This window comes from Ovis canadensis, chromosome 22 (genome assembly GCF_042477335.2).
Source record: "Ovis canadensis isolate MfBH-ARS-UI-01 breed Bighorn chromosome 22, ARS-UI_OviCan_v2, whole genome shotgun sequence".
Lineage (NCBI taxonomy): Eukaryota > Metazoa > Chordata > Mammalia > Artiodactyla > Bovidae > Ovis > Ovis canadensis.
Window position 1 is genome coordinate 64614516 of NC_091266.1, and position 19176 is coordinate 64633691.

At 45.3% G+C, this 19176-nt stretch overlaps 1 protein-coding gene across 11 annotated transcripts in view; it reads left to right on the forward strand.

Moving 5' to 3' along the window:
- The window catches only part of GLRX3 (glutaredoxin 3), a 31999-nt gene that overhangs the window by 4004 nt on the left and 8819 nt on the right, over positions 1–19176 (forward strand). For 7 of the 11 annotated variants that reach the window (XM_069567662.1, XM_069567663.1, XM_069567669.1 and 4 more), the window contains 6 exons: positions 1912–2020; positions 10165–10239; positions 10917–11118; positions 15896–16068; positions 16543–16604; positions 18707–18764. In XM_069567662.1, the coding sequence (XP_069423763.1) occupies positions 1912–2020; positions 10165–10239; positions 10917–11118; positions 15896–16068; positions 16543–16604; positions 18707–18764 (679 nt within the window). Of the gene's footprint in view, positions 1–1911; positions 2021–9912; positions 10002–10164; positions 10240–10916; positions 11119–15895; positions 16069–16542; positions 16605–18706; positions 18765–19176 lie in introns of all 11 variants that reach the window. The other 4 variants (XM_069567671.1, XM_069567672.1, XM_069567666.1 and 1 more) reach the window with 2 other exon arrangements.

A 19176-nucleotide genomic window follows, 5' to 3' on the forward strand; every position in this document is an offset into this window, starting at 1 on the left:
GCTGGAATGACTGCCGCTGCTGGTCACTCTTCCTGCTCCGTGTGATGGCTGGCCCCTCCCTTCCTGGCCCCTGAACCTTCTCTGGTCTGCTGCCAGGACTCCTTTCCCTCCGTCTCTCTTGACTTGGTGTTGACGAGCCCCAGAGGCTCTGCCCTCGGCCCCTTCTTTATCCTCCGGCGTGGATGAGGGTGGTGCGCACCATCTCTTGATTCAGAGATCTGCAGATCAGGTGTGGACTTCTCTCCTGAGCCCCCCTGTCACTAACAGCCCACTGTTTTGGCAGCCCACTCCAGTGCTCTCGCCTGGAAAATCCCAGGGACGGAGGAGCCTGGAGGGCTGCAGTCTGTGGGGTCCCAAAGATTCGGACACGACTGAGCGACTTCCCTTTCACTTTTCACTTTCCTGCATTGGAGAAGGAAATGGCAACCCACTCCATTGTTCTTGCCTGGAGAATCCCAGGGGCAGGGGAGCCTGGTGGTCTGCCGTCTATGGGGTCGCACAGAGTCGGACACGACTGACGCAACTCAGCAGCAGCAGCGGCAGCAACAGCCCACTAGACTTCCTTTCCTCTCAGGTTGCCAGCTCTGGGCTGTGATTTGTGGCAGTGCCACCACTACCTAAGTCACTAAGCCAGAAACTTGGAGGTACTAAGCCCCTTCTCTTCTCAGCTGTATTATTTTAATGGTTTAACAGTCGATTACTTCTTTCCTTGCCCAAGTTTAATTGTCTTTGTTTTTTTCTCCTTGTAACGTATTTTTCAATGGGTTTTCCTGAGTTCTCAGATTTTTTTGTAGTTGAAAGTGAAAGTTGCTCAGTCGTGTCCTAAGTTGTGTCCTACTCTTTGTGACCCCGTGAACTGTATAGTCCACGGAATTCTCCAGGCCAGAATACTGGAGTGGGTAGCCTATCCCTTCTCCAGGGGATCTTCCCGGCCCAGGAATCAAACCGGGGTCTCCTGCATTGTAGGCAGATTCTTTACCAGCTGATCTGTGAGGGAAGCCTTTTTGCAGTTGAGAGAGGTTGTATTTGAATTTGGGCTTCCCAGGTGGCGCTGGTGCTAAAGAACCTGCCTGGCAGTGCGGGAGCCACGAGAGACTCAGGTTCTCTCCCTGGGCTGGCAGGGCCACAGCACCCACTCCAGCCTTCCTGCCTGGAGAGCCCCAGGGGCGGGGAGCCTGGCGGGCTACAGTCCACGGGGTCAGAGTCGCACGCAGCTGAAGCAGCTGGTCAAATTTAGAGTTCTGTGAAAGTGAAGGGTTTTCCAGTTGAGTATGAGGTTAGCCTTAAAGGTATCTTTGCCAAGGTAATTTTATATGAAGATAGTTAATAGATGTATACTGAGATTTCTAAGGATTTTATCAACAGTTTATTGGTCCACTATTCTGTCTGTTCATACTGTCAATTTTTAGAAAATACTTTGTAGCATAAGAAAGTTTGTGTAAAAAGCAGTTCTATATTTTTCCTTGTTTTCTGCTTATATACTTCATTTGCCCCATTTTATTCCTATTCCTGTGATCACTTCATCACAATACCATGTTTAAAAAGACTAGCATTAATAGTAGTAATGCATATACAGTCATTTTTCACAAACTTTGTGCCCTGACTACAGAAATCTAGTTTCCACAGCGTCTCAAAATAGAGTTAATTTACATGGCTAGTAGTTGAGGTGGGTGAATATTCAGAACCACTTCATGTGAGCTAAGTATTAATTCAAAAAATGACATTAACTTGAAAATTCATCCAAAAGAAGTCCTTGAAATCATATTTCAGCCTGTGTTTAATACAAGATTCTAGCAGTACAAAAACAATTCAGGTGGCCCTTGAAAGGTTTCTTTGGTAATAGAATTTATCGTTATTTGCTTATTTCTAAAGCTGCTGTATTTTGAAAGTCTGCATTTTACGGATTAACAGGTCCCTTCTTGTGGTCCATTTCTGGGCACCATGGGCTCCTCAGTGCGCTCAGATGAACGGCGTGATGGCCGAGCTCGCCAAAGAGCACCCACAAGCTTCATTTGTGAAGGTACTGTGCTTCCAGTGTCACGTCTTAGGAGTTTAATTCTGATTTATGGGATAGACTACATTTTATTGACATAGAAAGGAGTGGCGGTGTGGCATTCCTCATATTCAGAGGTGGTGTTGGGATCTGTTATTTTCACAGTAGATTATTCTTAAAAAATCTTAAAATGGTTTTATATTTTTCAAGCGGGGAGTGGTGTAAAACTCATTACACTTTCCTGAATACACGCTTGGGTGGGAGGATAGGATGGGCAGTCAGGAGAGGGTTTAACGTGGGCACTCGCAGGCAGGATCCTTCATTGTGGGTAACTGTGGTTTTGTGCAGTAGAGATGTTAACAAGACTTGCTTCATTGAAAAGCTAAGTGAGACATGGAAAGTGATTCAAGAAAGGTGTGTGAGGGCTGCAGGGAGCAGGGGAGTAGGGAGAGCTTGCTGCCAGGGGTCCGGTCGACACGGGCCTGCAGGGAAACCAGGGTCTCTGGGTCGCGTTGTCGAAGCGGAGGGAGAAGGAAGCAGCCTCCCCCGGCTGCCTGTTTCGCTCACTTTGCGTGTGGCCTTCTTCGTCCTTGCTCTGCTCCAGCCTCCTCATTCCTGGCATCCTTCCTGGGTAGGCAGGTCTAGGGCAGTGAGAGTTACGAACGAGCTCGCTTGGTCTTAGTACATTTAATGTATCAGTCAGGACTTAATTGAGACAACATGGCCAACATGTGAGTTGAGTGTTTTAGAAATGAACTTTTGGGAAGGGAGGCATACCCTGTATTCAGAAGCTGAATCTTTAGGATTTAAAAAAGCAGACAAAACCCCAAAGCCTGATATTTTAAAAAGAATAGCTAGAGGATGTGTTGGCAAGTATATGGAGTCAAAAGTGATGTCAGCTGTATTTGTGTGTGTGCCACTTTTTATGTAAACTGAAGACCCAGAATTCTGACACATTAATTTATTTGTATAGCGGCTGATACACTCTTCAGACAGTTTCTGTTTAAGTATGTGTCCTTTGAACAGGAATTGATTGCGTTTAGATGGTTCAAAATCAAAACAGTGCAGGAAGAAGCCCACTGAGAAGGCCCAGCCTGCTCCTCGCCAGCCCGCCGTCCCGCCCCACGAGTAGCTCTTGCATTAATCTTGTATGAATCCTTGCAGTGTTTCCTTATGCAGATAGAGCATGTATGAATAGTTAGCTTTTTAAAATTTAAGGACTTGTTTAAAATTCCAATGAAATGTGTAATGTAACCTTAGAATACAACCTTAAAATGTCCAATATAAATAATAGAAGTGGACATTAAAACTGCATGTTTGGTCAGTGATAAAAGATAACGATTACAAGTGAAATAAATGATTAAACATTTCAGTCGTGAGATTAATCGAGACAGCGGTAATTGCTGTGAGACTGCTTTTATGCGTATCCTGTTGCTGGTTTAGGTAACACATTGTTCTTAGCTGCCATTTGAATGATTCATTTAAAGTGACTATAGAATTACTTCTCACATCAGTACCGGACTTGGCAGTGAGATTTTAAGTTGTTCAAGTGCTTAAGTGTCTCGGCAAGCCAAGGGTTGGGATCCCATATCTGTTGGGGATACCTGCCCCGACTGTACCTGCTGTTCAGAGAGGGTGACAGGTTTACATGGGTAGTTTGCTCAGGTGTTGTTACTTTCTGGGAAGTCAGCCTGTGGCATAGTTTTCTTTTCTTAGACATCTTCAGAGGCGAAGGTCATTTGCATGGAGTTCGGAAAGTAGGTGATTAAAGGCCGCAGTGCTGAGCCGTGGTCAGCCCAGGAGAGGTGAGGGACTGGAGAGCGGCGATGGCGTTTTCCAGAGGAGGGGTGTGTGGTCCAGCTGAAGGCAGCTTGCTCAGTGAGAGCTCTGTGACTTCCAGTCCAGAGAACCGCTGTCCTGTCACTCTGTTTCTTAACAAGTGTGATTTCTTGGTCTTTTTCTTTTTTTAACGACTGCAGTTGTTTGGCGTTTTTGACTTGAAGTATAGAGATTAGTTCAATCTATGACTTAGATTTACAGAATCATTGCATAGGACGATCTTAAACACTGTGTTTTTAATACTCTGACTCTAAAGTTTGGTGATCATCAATTCCTTATTTTGTAGAAGATGGTAAAATAACATCTGAGAAAACCTAGCGTACATTTTTTTGTTTTTTAATCCCGGTAGTTTGTGCCCATTGGAATAGGTTGCTGAAAGGCAAGATTTCACTTACTGCGTTGAATCCCCTCGCTTCCTGGACGCCTGCCGTTGTGGTTGCCTGCATTGGCTGCCTGGTCCAGTCAGGGCCTGGGGCTGGGCTCTTCCCTGACCTTCTCACACCTCCGAGGGCTTGGAGGACGCACACTAGTTATGTCTGTTGCTTGAGGTCCCACAGAAACCTTACATTTATTCAGAATAAGATTAAATAGCTAATTAAGATGTCAAGTGTCTTTGCATTTCAAATTATGTGAAGTCAGTTTGTTAGCACTTTAACTGCGATGGGAATACACATTTATCATTAAATCAAAATTGTTTGGTCAGTAGACTATTTCAAGATACAGTGTCTGGTGGTGGTGTGGGACAGAGGAAGAATAGTTTTGGGTGGTGAAATTGGGGCCACTGGTCAAATTCATGGTTCAAATCAAAGCCATTAAAAAAAAAATTAGGAGTGGCAATTTATTTTTAAATTCTTATATTTGGCATTATTATGCTTTTGCTTTTTAAGTAAGGTTGCATGTATTTAAAGCGTACAGCGCGATGATTTAAAGCAGATCCCTTCTGTGCGATGTCTTCTGTGCGCCTCCGTGACTCTTGTCCCTCTCCTCTTTTTCTGAGCTCAGTCTGCCCCTTTGGCTGGACTGTCAGGGGGTCTCCCGTATTTTCGTTGGCTCTGTTGCTGTGCCCCTGCTGCGCCGCCTTCTTGACTTGGTGGTGAGACGCTGGAGGGCGCGGCCTTTACCATGCTTGCTTGGTTTGTTTAAGTTGCTTTTCTTTGTGCAGGTGGCTCCCACCTCACGTGCCAGCCCTTTCTCCTCTTTATTCCCTCCCCCTAATTCTAGCTTAGTCCTACCAGGCTCTGATACTCAATGTACCATATACTGCCCTTTGGTACAGAAATTTGTCCTTGAAGTCAGACTTAGCAACCACCTGGTTGGTGGGATTTTATATTATTGTATTTCATTTACTATTAATCTTGTTTGTATGGTAGCTGTTCTTGCATTTTATGTGCATTATATCTTCAGATATGAAGTCAAGGGTACAGAAGGAATTACCTACTTAAATTTTTTTTTGATTCCTTAAAAAGGAATCTTTATAGTTTGGTATGTTCTTAAATGTGCAACCATCTTAAAGAACAGCTTACACTGTAATTTCTAAAGGTCTGTACAGTTAGTATAGATAATTTCTGTAGCTTACACTGTTTAAATTCTAAATAATCTGTACGATTAGTGTGTGTAAGCAGAAAATGTAGGGCAGTCTCCAGAAGGGTGCCAACTAGCTGTCTAACTAGGAATTGGCTAACTGGCTGTATACCTAGGTATGGGCATCAGCTAACTGGCTGTATAACTAGGTATGGCATCGGCTAACTGGCTGTATCAGGTATCAGCTGACTATCTGAACTTGTTTTTTGTGTGTGTCAGAATATCGATCAGTTTATTTGGTGTCTTATAGAGCATACATAGGATTCCATTTTTTAGGAACTATAGAAATGTCTCTCAGATGATTCTAGTAGGATGGTTAAATCTTAAAACAACCTAGTTTTAATCTCTGCTGTCTTGGTAAAAAAAAAAAAAAAACATAACATAGTTTATTAGCTGTTACTGGGTAAAGTTTGGCAAAGTGTTATAAAAAGTTATTAGAAATGTTCATTTAAGTACTATTTTGAAATTTATATTTGACTTTCTGGCAAACAAAGAATCTGACTTTGAAAAATTCACCTTTTGTAGCACGTCACAGAGTGGAAAGAAGTCCTGTATGAGGCATAACAGTGTCCCAGAGTGTCATGGAAGTCTAGTTGCTTTACGTTGAAAGGTCGCGTTTCCTCACTCTTGCCTTTACCTTGGAGCCTCAGTGCCGCCACTAGCAAGCAGTCACTTGTGTTTCTGGCTTGGGAATAGTGACTACTGTTTGTTCAGAATTCTGTTTCTTGGACACTTAATTATACGCCACACCGGATGCTAGTTACTGGGAATGCAGAACAGTAAGGGTGTAGACAGTCAATAGGTAACACAGTACCAAGGTAATTTCAGGTGGTGTGAAGTTCAACAAAAGAAATAAATAGGCAGGCTGTGAAGAGGAGGCGGCCTTGGGTAGGCGGGGTGCTTTTATGTAGGTTGTTCTGAGAGGGTGTATCTAACAAGTGAGAGTTAAAAAACGCAAATATGACAGTCACTGGAAGAGCTGGCAGAGAGCCTTTAGGTAGAGGCTTAGCAGAGGCAGACCTCAGAAGAGCAGTGGGCGGCCAGCGGGGCTGGAGAAGAGGGAAGGGGTCGAGGCCCTGACCGGAAGCTGCAGAGGCTGGGAGGGCCACGTGGCCTTGTGGGCCGTGGTCGAGTTTTGGTTCTGTTGCAAGTGCAGTCTGGTTCCTGAGCTGATGACTGTGGCTGCCACGTGGAGGACGGTGTGAAGTGGGTAAGGGTGCAGACTAGAAGCAGGTCTCCCAGTTAGGAGGCTGTTTCACTAGGCCAGGGAAGAGATTTCCTGGACATGAGTGGGGAGATTGTTGAAATGCTGTGGTCGTCTGTGTCGGCTTATGTTTTAGAGGGGCACCCAGGAGACCTCTTGGTGGACTGGGTGTCAGGGTGGAGGAAATAGATCAGTTAAGGTTGTCTCCTTTTTGATCTGAGCGGCTCGGTGGATTAAGTGAGATTGGGGCTGCCCTGGGGAGGAACAGGTGCAGTGCGAAATATCTGGTGGGGATCTGCGGGCAGATGTCGAGTGTGTGGCTTGGAGGTGAGAGGAGAGGTTTGTCCTGGGTAGAGGTTGGGTGGCGGTGCCGTCCTGGAGTTCCTTAGAGCCAGGGTGTTGCCTGAGACCACTCTACTAGGAAAGTGAGTGTAGGTAAGAGAAGCAGGCACGGAACCAAGTCCTGGGATGTGCAGCAATGTTGTGGTTGGCAAAGGTGAAGGAAGAAGCCAGACACTCAGGCCAGGAGTTAGAGGAAGAGAAGACACGGAAAGCCAAGGGAAGGGAACCCGAGAAGGCAGCTGTGGTCACGCTTGCTGAGTGAGACTGAGAGGTCAGTAAAATGAGAAGACAAGGAGGCACCGCTGGGTCTGGTGAGGTGCTAACAGGGCTGTGTAGAGTGGACTGTGCCTGGAGCCAGACCGCCTCGGCCCCCGCTCAGCAGTGAGGGACCCAGAAACGGGGTGTGATGGTGGCACCCGCCGTGAGGGCCCCGCTGGGGCTCAGATGGTGAAGATCCTGCCCGCAGTGCAGTAGACCTGGGCGTGCTTCTTGGGTTGGGAAGCTTTCCCCGGAGAAGAGATTGGCCACCCACTCTAGTATTCTTGCCTGGAGAATTCCATGGACAGAGGAGCCTGGCAGGCTACACTCCATGGGGTTGCAAAGAATCAGACACGACCGAGCGACTGACACTCCCTCACACACTCACTGTAAGGATTAAATGAGCTCAGTATGTGAATGCACTCAGAATGCTGTCTGGCTTAGAATGCACCACAGCTCTTAGCCATTGCCATCGTGGTGGCCTTTGGGGACCCCTGATATACTGAAGGAGATGATGGAGATTCCTTTCCTCTGGATTCATCCTGCTGTAGTAGAGCTCCCGTGCCCTCCTCCCCCCTCCACAGACACACAGCGCCCTGAGTGGGAAGGGTCCAAGTTTGAGATTCTAGGTGTAGGAAGTGCGTGGTTCCCCCAAGGCAGTCTGGCTGGGAACCCATTCTGGAAGTGTCCATGTCTGTTTGGTCCTGAAGTCACATATAATCCTGTCTCTTAAATTTGATGTTTCTTATTTGCTGTGGTAGAAAAGGTAACCGTAGCACAATGAGAAACGCACAGGGTTTGTTGTCAGGGAGGCATGGGCTGGTTTCTCAGCTCTGCTAATTGACTGTGTCTGCAGTGACCTCTCTCTTGGCCCCCGTGGAGCTGAGATGATAACGTGGCCCCTGCTTTCCAGGTTGTGACAAGTCTGGTGTATAGTACAGAGCAGGCCTCCAAGGAAGGTAGCTCTTATTGGTCATCTTTGGTCTCTTCAGGATGCAGAAGAAAATTGAAATTAAAAGTTTTGAATATGTATGCATTTATCTTCTACTTCCATTGTTGTAACTGTTATGTTGCTTTACATCCAAGAGAAATATTTCCAAGGAGTTTTGGTGCTGTGAAGGGTTTCGGACTTCAGCTGCCCTTGCTATTCTGGGGAGCAGCTTTGCCTTTAATGGCCCTCCTGGTCTGGACTCAGGAGGATTTGCCTGTCACTGTTGCCTTTGTCTTATTAAGCTCCGTCTTCTGGGAGCTCATTTGAGGGGAGGCACGTGTAGTGATCCTCCTGGCTTCAGCAGGAATTTTGAGAGCATCATTTGCTTCCCGGAAGAGTTGTCAGTAAGGGGCCCTACTGGAAACCAGCAGAAATATGAGAAGAGATCAGCTTTTAAAAGCATATAGGAATTTGATTTTATGAGTCAGGATGTGACTTGTTTGTTCTGTTTAAGACTTTATTATCTTGCTTCTACTTAGTAGCACCTGTTTTTTGATTTGTATTACTTTTCTGTTAGAATCCCGGAGTGTGAGTGAAGGGGATCGTCACTGAGTCTGGCCCAGTGCCCAGAGTGTGTGTGTGGGGTGGGGGGGGGGCGCTGCCTCGGCCACCACCTTTCTGCCCTTCTTTGGTCTGGTGTGGAATCGCCTGAAAGAATACGGTGCAGGAGTTCCGTAGACTTAGAAAGAGTGTCTTCTGAATAGCTGTCTCCGAATGCTTAACCTTCTCTTTGTTCTTTTTTTCAGTTTTATTGGACACTTGACATTGATTTTAAAATATATGTGGTTTCTCACATTAAAAAAGAAAATAATTTAAAACAGTTTCAAAAGGGTGTTCTAAAGGAAATAGAATTAAGGCGGTAAAAGAGCACCCAAGCATATACGAGATGGACGGTACGAGCCACAGGCATAGGACAGCCTCCCGCGGCGTCATGGCCGTTTCCATGGACAGAAACAGTGGGTTGGTTAAAGCTCTGGATAAAGACAGTATTTTAAGCCCAGTGGAAATCTTTCACTCTTGGAAAAACATAGTGTATATATTTTAAAAACTCTTTAATAACATAATTTATCAGTAAACTTTATTTCCTATAGGTATAATGTGGATACAGATTTTTATTGGTTTTAAAAGTTTGTATTAACATTGACAGTCCTGTGAGGGCAAAACACAATATATCTTGGTTTTTCTCAAAGTATATAAAGTCCACATAAAAAGCTTATAGTAATTTTATTCTCATTATTAGAGAGCGTGTTACTAATAAATATGTTTAAATTTATGTGTCAGATATCACATCAGATCTTGTTGAAGGGCTTCAAGGAGATTTTCAAATAGAATGTGGTCATCTTATTTAAAATGCATTTAAATGTATGAACAGACCCAGAAGCAAGTAACCTAGCAAGATAACTATCTGCTTAGGGTTCAGCAGCCTTGCAGGAGTTAAAAGTAAAATTTATCAGACATCAATAGTTTATTGAAGAAATACTCCTTTTTGCTTCATAATTTGCAGAAGGCTGCAACTGTCAGTCATGATGTACTGCCTCCTGAAATTAGTCAATAGAGCAAACAGCACGAATTGCTGTGGGCAGAAAATAAGCACTGTAATCATGACATAACTGGGGTCAGTGATTTATGGATTTCAATATAGTAGTAGCTGCATATGATTGAAAATTTACTAGGTCACTAGTGCACCAAAAATTTTATTCACAGCCTCCAGGCATCTTTTGAAATGTGCAACAAAATAAAAACCTCTGAACCTGTTTTGACACCGCAGACTCAGTGGATGACATGCCAGCCCAGTGAGTCTCATTTAAATGTAAATGTGTCATAAACTTTTGTACTGTACTCTTTAAAAACGTCAACTACCTGAAGGGATAATGCATGTGAAATTGATTTACATGTTGAAGTAGTTAAAAAGAAGAGACCTTTTTATAATCATGCTTAAATTCTTTTATTTTAAAGTTGGAAGCGGAAGCTGTTCCTGAAGTATCTGAGAAATATGAAATTAGTTCTGTTCCCACCTTTCTGTTTTTCAAGGTAAGGATAAAAACGGTGGAAGAGATTATCTGTGTGCTGCGGGGCTGTCTTTGCCAGTTCCTTCACCCTTTCCTGATTGCTGAGCACTAGGTGCTTGCTTGCTCCTCGCCTCGACCTGTCTTGTAGTCTCATTGCTTGCCTGCGCTCGGGGTCCTGGGAAGGTGACATGGACTGTGGAGGTCCAGCCACCAGAAGCCATGGCTGTAAACCCAGAGTGTTCCCTGAGCTGGGTCAGCAGTTGGTTGGTTGGGGCATGTGCTTGGATATGATGAAACGTCTTGCTGCTTCTGGTTTGATTAATGACTGTCTTAGGAAGTGGGTGCAAATCTGTGTTTCTGGGCACCCCTGGGTGTCACCATAGTTCCCCAGGTGCCTCATTGTACTTCATAATAGCTTGACCGCAGCGAGGGTGGGGAGAGCCTTTCTGATCAGGTTTGAGGAGTAGTGCTGCTTTCCCAGTGTTTCCAAAAAGGAAAAAAGAAACCAACTATTCATTTCTAAAATTGACACGCATAGCAGGCAGTTTGCAACCCGAGTTTTAAGAAGTTTCTGCAGTGATAGTGTTGGCCTCTTCAAATACTGGCTAGAGCTACGGGCTTGTGCTTGTGACAGGGTTGGAGCCTAAACTAGGTGGTGAAGGAATGTGTGCATACTCTGACTGACTTCTCTACCTTCAGAATTCTCAGAAAATCGACCGATTAGATGGTGCCCATGCCCCAGAGTTGACCAAAAAGGTTCAGCGACACGCGTCTAGCGGCTCCTTCTCGCCCAGTGGTAGGGAGCACCCGAAGGAGGACCTCAGCCTGCGCCTGAAGAAGTTAACCCACGCCGCCCCCTGCATGCTGTTCATGAAGGGGACGCCTCAGGAGCCGCGCTGCGGTAAGGGGCTGCTCCGAGCCACGCCGCACAGGGCTTGGGCTCGAGACCACGTGCTCTCTGCGGACGGTGCTGGACACCTACCGATGCTTGCGGTCAGACACCCTTAGAAGAGCAGAGAGGTGGTGATTTCCAGTGGACTCTGTAGTTAGGCGATGAGGACTTGTTTGCAGTGAAGACCTGGAGAATGTTGGAACCAAAAGACATCATGGGAATCATCTAATTCAAAACCTTTGTTGTCTGCCTAATTCCCGGTGAGGGCGATTTGCTGTCACTGAGTAGCAGAGTTGGGATTGAGTCCTGGCCACCATATTGCTGTCTCCATGAATAGGCTTTTGGTCTGTTCAGTTAACCTTGCCCTTAATACTTACCTTCTCTTTCTTGGCAGCCTCCTTTTATGCGTATGGTTCAGATTCAGCAGGTCAGAAACGCACAGAATGGTGGTAGCGTTCCAGTGTCCACCCTGTATGCTCTTGCCTGTCCTGTTGCCTCTCAGCTTCTGATGACACTGTTCACCCATTGCCGTCATTTCCAGTCCATTGCTGCCTGGGATTTAAAGACTCCTAATCCTGTGGCTTACAGTCACTCTCACCGTCTTGCCTCGGATATGCGTGGAGTCGTGTCCTCAAGTCGCTTTCCGAGCCACCCGGCCCCTCTGGCAGTGGGCCTGTGCTGTGCTCCTTTGCGGTGCCTCGTGCAGCGTTACTGCGCTGCGAGATTGAGCAGTCAGGGCCTTTCGACGGTGCTGTTGAGAATCTAAGGATGTTGCCTTCAACTGCACGGGAGGGATTTGTTAAAGATAGGTGGCAAGGAAATTAAATGTGTTATTGATGTCGTTACTGCATGTCCAGTGTGACTTTATAAATACAGCCAACTTCCACTGTAAAGTTAGTTGTAAATTCTTCCCTGTATAGTTAGCAAATTACCTATTAAATTATAAAAATGTCTAGTTTTAAATGTAAAGTTTCATGGTGAATTCTGTCTTAGAGAAAGAAAAGGTTCCTTTCTTTCTCAGTTCTGCTTGAAAATTTTCCTTGCCAGCATTTACATGTCAGATGCCTGCTGTTTATGTACTGAAAGGCTAACTTAGTCTGTGTGAGCGTTAACCAGAGGGAGCCACAGAGAGGCTCTGTGGGTTGGTTGGTTGTTTTTAATGGATGTTGGTTTGCCTCTCCCCGTCAGGCAGGAGCACTGTTTCTGGCACTCTCTGTGCTGACCTCACGACAAGCAGTCCCGTGGGTCCCAGTCAGGACCGTCATCAGGCTGTACGGCGCGGAGCAGCCTGTGTGATAGGTTATGCACAGTAGGCCCACAGTAAAACCAGTAGCGTGGTATCTTCTTCGGGAGCAAAACACTGATATTCTCTTAATCTCTTCTGAATGAAGAGATTCCCTGGCAGGTAAACCTGGCGGGTGGTGAAACTGCAGCTGGGGAAGGTGGTCCGAAGCGGCAGAGGGGAAGGGGATGTCCTGGAATGCCTCGCAGACCGGATGCCGGCAGGCGGGCCGCCTGTTGACTGTGCCTGCCCTGATGCCTCCAGCTTCACGTCGGCTGCCTTCCTCACGCCTGCAGTTCTTCGTAGTGTCTGAGGTCGGAGTCAGCCTTGGAGAGCCATCCAGATGCAGAAGGAGTATTCAAATAAAATAGAATCACACTTAGAAATAATCATTTTTCTGCTTACCATTTACTTTATTAAGCTGAATTTATGAGGTATTTCTAGCCATCTTTATATTAACCGCCTGAGTGGCATTTAGAAGGCTGTACAAATAATGAGTTAGAATGAAAAAGAAGCTTTGAAACATTTCAGAGCAATATATTATTGCTCTATATTATACACTATCATATACACTATATTATATACATTTAGATACTACTTGGGCGATATAAAAGATTTTTACATACATATGATAAACACAGTTTTATTCCTCATTATTCATATGTTATTTAGAATGTTTTTAACCACATTTTAGTAGGCTTTTCTGTTTCCCAGCATTTTGGTTTCTGTGACAGCGTGTCTTTCTGTCACACATAGTAAACACTATTTTGGAGTATTGGTATCCTTTACAGAAGCGTCTAGTGAGGGCCTAACTGGGGTCTTCCGCTGCGCCTGGGCCCTGCCGCCTCCGTCACTGGCGCTGCTCTCTAACTGTGTGCCCTTGTCTGTGTGCATGGCTCCAGACACTGTCTTTGTCTTGAAACTGTTCTCTTTTACCCTCTTCCTTTCTGAGCTTGTGTAGTGGAAAATTGCTTTTGGTTTTCTGACGGTACATTAGAGATGAGGCCTAGGCAGACTCTTCTTTGGCCATCAGCTCTCATGAACTCAGGTGGCTGGTATTTCCATACTTTGCACAGAATTCACTTTGAAAGCACTGCTGTCATCAACACGCATTGCTCCCTTGGACTCCCTTTGGGAGTAGAGCCACACTTGAGTTTTGATTAGCGGGTCCACACCCTGCTTTCAGGAAAACAGAAAACCATGAATGGATAACACTTAAACTTTCTGTCAGGGAACCCTTGACAGCCGCTTCAGGGTCTGCCCTGGGGTCTCCCTGGACTCGGCCCAGCCCCTGTGTACACCCAGAGGTGTACGCTACACACCTCTGTCTTCTCACCCCTCACTTCTGGGCCCTACCTGTAGGATGGTTCCTGTCTCAGGAGCCTGGCATGCTGATAGGGCCTCAGTCGTCAGAGGATTAGACTGCCCTTTGTCTGTGCTGCCCAGGAGGACAGGAGAGAAGGCTGTCGTGCTGTAGGGTGATTTTCGAGGCACACTGAGATGCGCATCTTTTAAAACAGAATGATAGATCCTTGATCTTGCGGGCTAATTAAGTTATCTGGGAGCTCTTGCATCTGTTTCCTCTGACGGCGCTTTTAGTGAAGCAAAAGGTGTTTGAACCACAGTGCAGAAATTTCTCCTGCAGTGAGTCATCTAATTGGGTTTCACTTTTTAAATCAAACATGGAAACGTTACAGATTCCGAAGCGTATTCTTTAGGGTTTTATTGTTCTTAGATAGTGATGAAATGTGGCAGTTAGGCTCCGTCTTCATGTCCTCTGTCATGAGTGGAAATGATTGTGGAGAAAAATGGTGGTTCTATAACGGTTAAACATGGTTTTTCTAGTTCTAAATAGTTTCACTGCATTCGTGCATTTTTCTTAAAAAAATGTGTGTAACTATTTTGTTATTAAAATAAAGCCTTCTACTTTATCCTTAAGCATAACATTTCCAGTCTGCCACTTTAACCCTTAAAAATGAAACACTACCAGTCAATCTCTCTAGTCTGCATGTAGTTGCCTAAAGCAAAACTAAAGCTTTTCCTCAGTCAGTTACAGTAGAAATGAGTTAATATATTGGCAACAGAATAACCATCAGCAATCAGCCGTTAGCTGTTTACTAATGAACTCCCAGATGAATGAAAAAATTTCAGAATCAGTGTTTTACTTCAGGCTGTACATGAACTTAACACTTCAGTTGCAGGAAAAGCAGCTTACGTGCTATACAAATAAACACTGGTGCTTCATCTCAGTGAATGGCAGACCTCAAAATGTCTGGAGCTCAGTTATAGATCCACATTTTAATAGTACAAGTGCTTTTGCATGACATCAGGTAAAGCCGATTCATGATTTGATTGTATTTAAAAATAATTGCAGATGCTATTACCTTCTAGGAATTTTGAATCTGAAAAGTAGTTTATTTTCCAGTGGGTTACAGCTGGATTTGGAAAGAAGGATGATGGAGTGTGAAAGAGTGGAGTACAGTGTTGAAAAACAATCAGGAAGAATCAGCTCATAGGAAGAAAAATGCCCTCTTTTCAGACAAGACTAAATAGGTTTATAAAAGACTGATATGCACACTCTTATTCTTCAGTACTAATGTCATAATAAGAAAATGGTGTCAGAAAAGCACAGAACAAAAATGTGTCACAAAAGTGTAATGAAATCATGGAACATAAGATCATCACTGCAGTGTGGTTAAAAAAAAAGAAATCACATCACATGCTTTGGGGAATAGAAACAGTTTTAGAAAAGAAACTGTCAGGTAATGACACGGGATGAGAAAGGATACTGCCAGTGTATTGACAGTTCATATACAGCAGCAGAGGAGACAGCTTTGAAGTTCAATGTGCTGGCATTTTAGACTAGAGGAGAACATACTGCTTTCTTGATTTCTAATTCATTCTATTTAGGGATGATGAAAATGGAGGACTACTGAAATGGAGACACAGGAAGTAGTCAAAGGGCAACAGAAACCAGACAGAACTGGGGTTCCCAGTATGGTCCAGTCGTGGAGAATGGCAGTTACAGAGTTTTCTCTTCCACCTAGTGCTGCTGCTCACAGATTCACGGAACAGCAGAGCCTGGGGGCGGGGGCACTGAATGGGTGTCCGGGCCAGTCTCCCGATTGATAGCAGAGTGCAGGAGAGGGAGGTGGCCTCCGGGCCTGCACGGGGCCCCTGCTCGCTGAGCGGAGCTGGGCGCCTGGGCTTGAGGTCTGTGCTGTTGGGCTGGCACCGTTTCCCCTGCTATGAAAATGTACCTGACATTGAGGGGGAGCTCGGATAAATAAACACACTTTAAAAAAACTCTGGTTCAAGGCCAGAGAAGGGGTTCTTGGAATTGGTTTCCTCCTTACACACTAGTCAGCCATGCTAATTAAATTATTGGTAAAACAGAGGCAGCTTGTCTGTGTTCAGCAGGTAGTGTACACTCTGAATTAGCATAAAATTCTGTGTCTGTGAGAGAGAGAAATAAAGTTCTTTATTTTCTTTTTCTGTGTGCAGGTTTCAGCAAGCAGATGGTGGAAATTCTTAACAAACATAATATTCAGTTTAGCAGTTTCGACATCTTCTCAGATGAAGAAGTTCGTCAGGGCCTCAAAACCTATTCCAATTGGCCCACCTATCCCCAGCTCTATGTTTCTGGAGAGCTCATAGGAGGACTTGATATAATCAAGGTTAGAATTGAGAAGACCGGTGTAGAGAGTTTTCATGCTTACTGTTGTTTAGTGGCTAAGTTGTATCTGACTCTTTTGGGGCCCCATGGACTGCAGCTCACCAGGCTCCTCTGTCCATGGGACTTCCTAGGCAAGAATAGTGGGGTGGGCTGCCGGTTCTTCCTTCAGGGGATCTTACGGACTCAGGGATCGAACTTGTGTGTCTTGCCGTGCCAGGCGGGTTCTTTACCACTGAGCCACCGGCTTGGTGTTTCCATATTTAAGCAACTTTTATAAGTGCTGTATTAAATCAAGAGTATGCATTTTTGTAGAATCTGCATTTATGAATCTGGAATAAATACAATATTTCTGATACGCTCCCGTACATTCACTAATGAATTTGCTAATAGGTGATACACTGGTATTTTAAATTACGGTATGACTGAGGAGATTTGTTACAGTAAATGTATTAATAAACATATGTGTTTATTTTAGGAGCTAGAAGCATCTAAAGAACTAGATACGATTTGCCCCAAAGCCCCCAAGTTAGAGGAAAGGTAAGTGTGTTTAAAGTTTCAGTCTGCTGTTATTTAAACATATTCTTGAGTGTTCAGTTTTTGTATTACTCTTTGTATGTGGAAATCAGAGGTGTGCTGTGGTATGCGGAGGTCATAATTGTTACAAGTTAACCATGCAAACTTAGAAAGGTCTCATTTGGACTGGAGAAAATTTCGCACCAGTTTAATGATTGTGTGGAGGGTATTCTTGGTTTTTGTAGAAATGTCACTGTCACCATGAAATGACCAAGCTGCAGCTCTCTTCTGCAGTTTGGAGCTGGGCTCCAGTCTTGGTGTTAGGACAGTTCTGCTCACAGCTTGAAGCTGCTTTCTCGTGTTTTCCTGGGTCGTGGCCTTGGGCTGGCTGCTGTCTCCATCTTGGTAGAGCTCTGTGCTGCTGCTGCTGCTGCTGCTGCTGCTGCTGCTAAGTCGCTTCAGTCGTGTCCAACTCTGTGCGACCCCATAGACGGCATGTTGAATGTGGAGGTCATGTGGAGACTCTGGGATTTCTCATTGCCATTCTTAGGACCGTGGTAACTTAAAATTGAAAGTTTTGTTTGGAACTGTGAAATTGCTTTGTCTTATGAAGGGTCTCAATCTGCTTTTAGAGATTCTGTCTTATAGAAAGTTTGGACTTGGGTCTGTAGGATTTTAATTTTAATAAATATTAATTGTAATAAGTAGTTACAATAAATATTAGTGTAGAGGATTAAAAAGCAATTTATTTTGAAATATAGCAGCGTATCAGCCATTCATGGTTGGGGCTCGAGTTTCTAAGGTAAAACGTCCTCTCCTGATTTTCCTCTCCTTTGACATTCTGGGATTCCCTGCAAGTGTCCATGTACCTGCGTTGGTTAGTACAGTGCTCCTCATAGTTGGCGTGGATGTCGAGCTGACCTGGAAGTGCCACGTGCTCTCAGGTGGCGTGCACACTCAGGTGGCGTGCACACTCGCAGTGCACCCTGCGTGCCTTCCTGGCCCCTGCGGCACTCCCGTGTCCCGGGCTAGGGTTTGCTCTAAAGCCTGGGTGGCTCGCCGAGGGCCATGGCCTCAGAGGCCTGTCTCCAGACGCACTTGGATTTTCTTGGCTTACTTCCCTCTGTGTTGAGCGTGCCTTTGCTGCTGTCTGTGTCCCTGCTTTCATTAGGCCGCTCTTTCCTACTGTGCTGTGTTCAGGCACCAGAAGGTTACTGGTTGGAAGGTAGTTGGCAGTACACTTGGAGTCATAATTTAAAGGGCTCCTGGAAAGCACGGTGTCGGGGCCCGAGTCCCTAGCCTCGGCCGCGTCTCTGTGGGACAGAGGGCCCTGTTTCGGTTCCCTGGATCCCAGTAGTTGGGTCTCCACGTGAGGGCGTGGGCGCTTCCTGAAAAGTGGCTGCTTGCACCATATGAAAGCATGTGTCACGCAGCTTTGTGCATGATTCGCGTGCTTCATTTGTGAGACCATTTTCCTCTGAGGAGATTTGGAGCCGCAAGTGTTCCAAAGCGTGTGGAAGGAGGAGAGTGCGGTGCTGGGACCCCCGCAGGGCCTCTGGTCCTGATGGGGGTGGGCCCTGAGATCCTCCGTGGACTCCAGGGTGTGTGCAGATGGTCAGCATTCGGGACAGCAAGCTAGATCAGGAGGTTTGAAAGATGTATAAAGTCGAGAGGAGAGCATTAGACTTCAGCAACTGATGCTGAGCGCGTCTCCCTCCAGGTGGGACTTTGTGGGCTTGAAGAGTGTGGGGCTGTGCCGGCCTCGTGATGGGAAAGGACACAGAGTCTAGCTCTGGGAATTCTGGGTGCGCTCAGCCTGAGCGTCCCTTATTGAGCAATTCCTTACTGAGTTGGTTATTATTATTTTTTTAGTTCTGTGAGTTGATGGGCTTAAATTTGCAATTTGAAGGCGCATTTGTTGCCTTAAAAAGCCATATTGTGTTTTACAGTGGCTTAGGGAGACAGTGAAATAAAGGGGAATGCCAGTGTGCTTGCTTGTTTAATACACTCAGTGCTGTGAACTCTCATCCTGCCGTCCCTCAAATGTGCACGGTATTTGCGAAGCGGAGCGAAAGTGGCGGTTAATAATTGAGCTGAGCCCTTACATATCAATTTTCTCTCTTCAGGCTCAAAGTACTGACAAATAAAGCTTCTGTGATGCTCTTTATGAAAGGAAACAAACAGGTAAAGAACTCAAAAATGGTTTTATTTGTAATTTCTTTTGATGTTAACATCTGCAACAAGGGGACACTTAAATCTTTTTTTCCTAGCTTTAGCTAATGAAGCTGTAGTGGTATCAGGAAGTTATCTAGGCCTTAATTGGTGCTTATGGAGATCAAACAAAGTAATCTCCATTTTCCTTGACTTTATCATCAGCATCTCAGCGGGGCGCCTTTCTTTCTGCTGCCAAACTTTGTCAGTGGATGTGGTCAGCACTGCTAGCTAGCACTGAGCGGTTCCATTAGCTGCTGTCTATTCCCAGAATGTGCACTTCAGGGCTGGGAACCTCACGGTTTCTTGGTTTGCAGCCCTGGACCATGGTCTAAAGTGCTGGCGACGCAGAAAGGAACAGGGCTGTATCTAGGGGGCTCAGAAC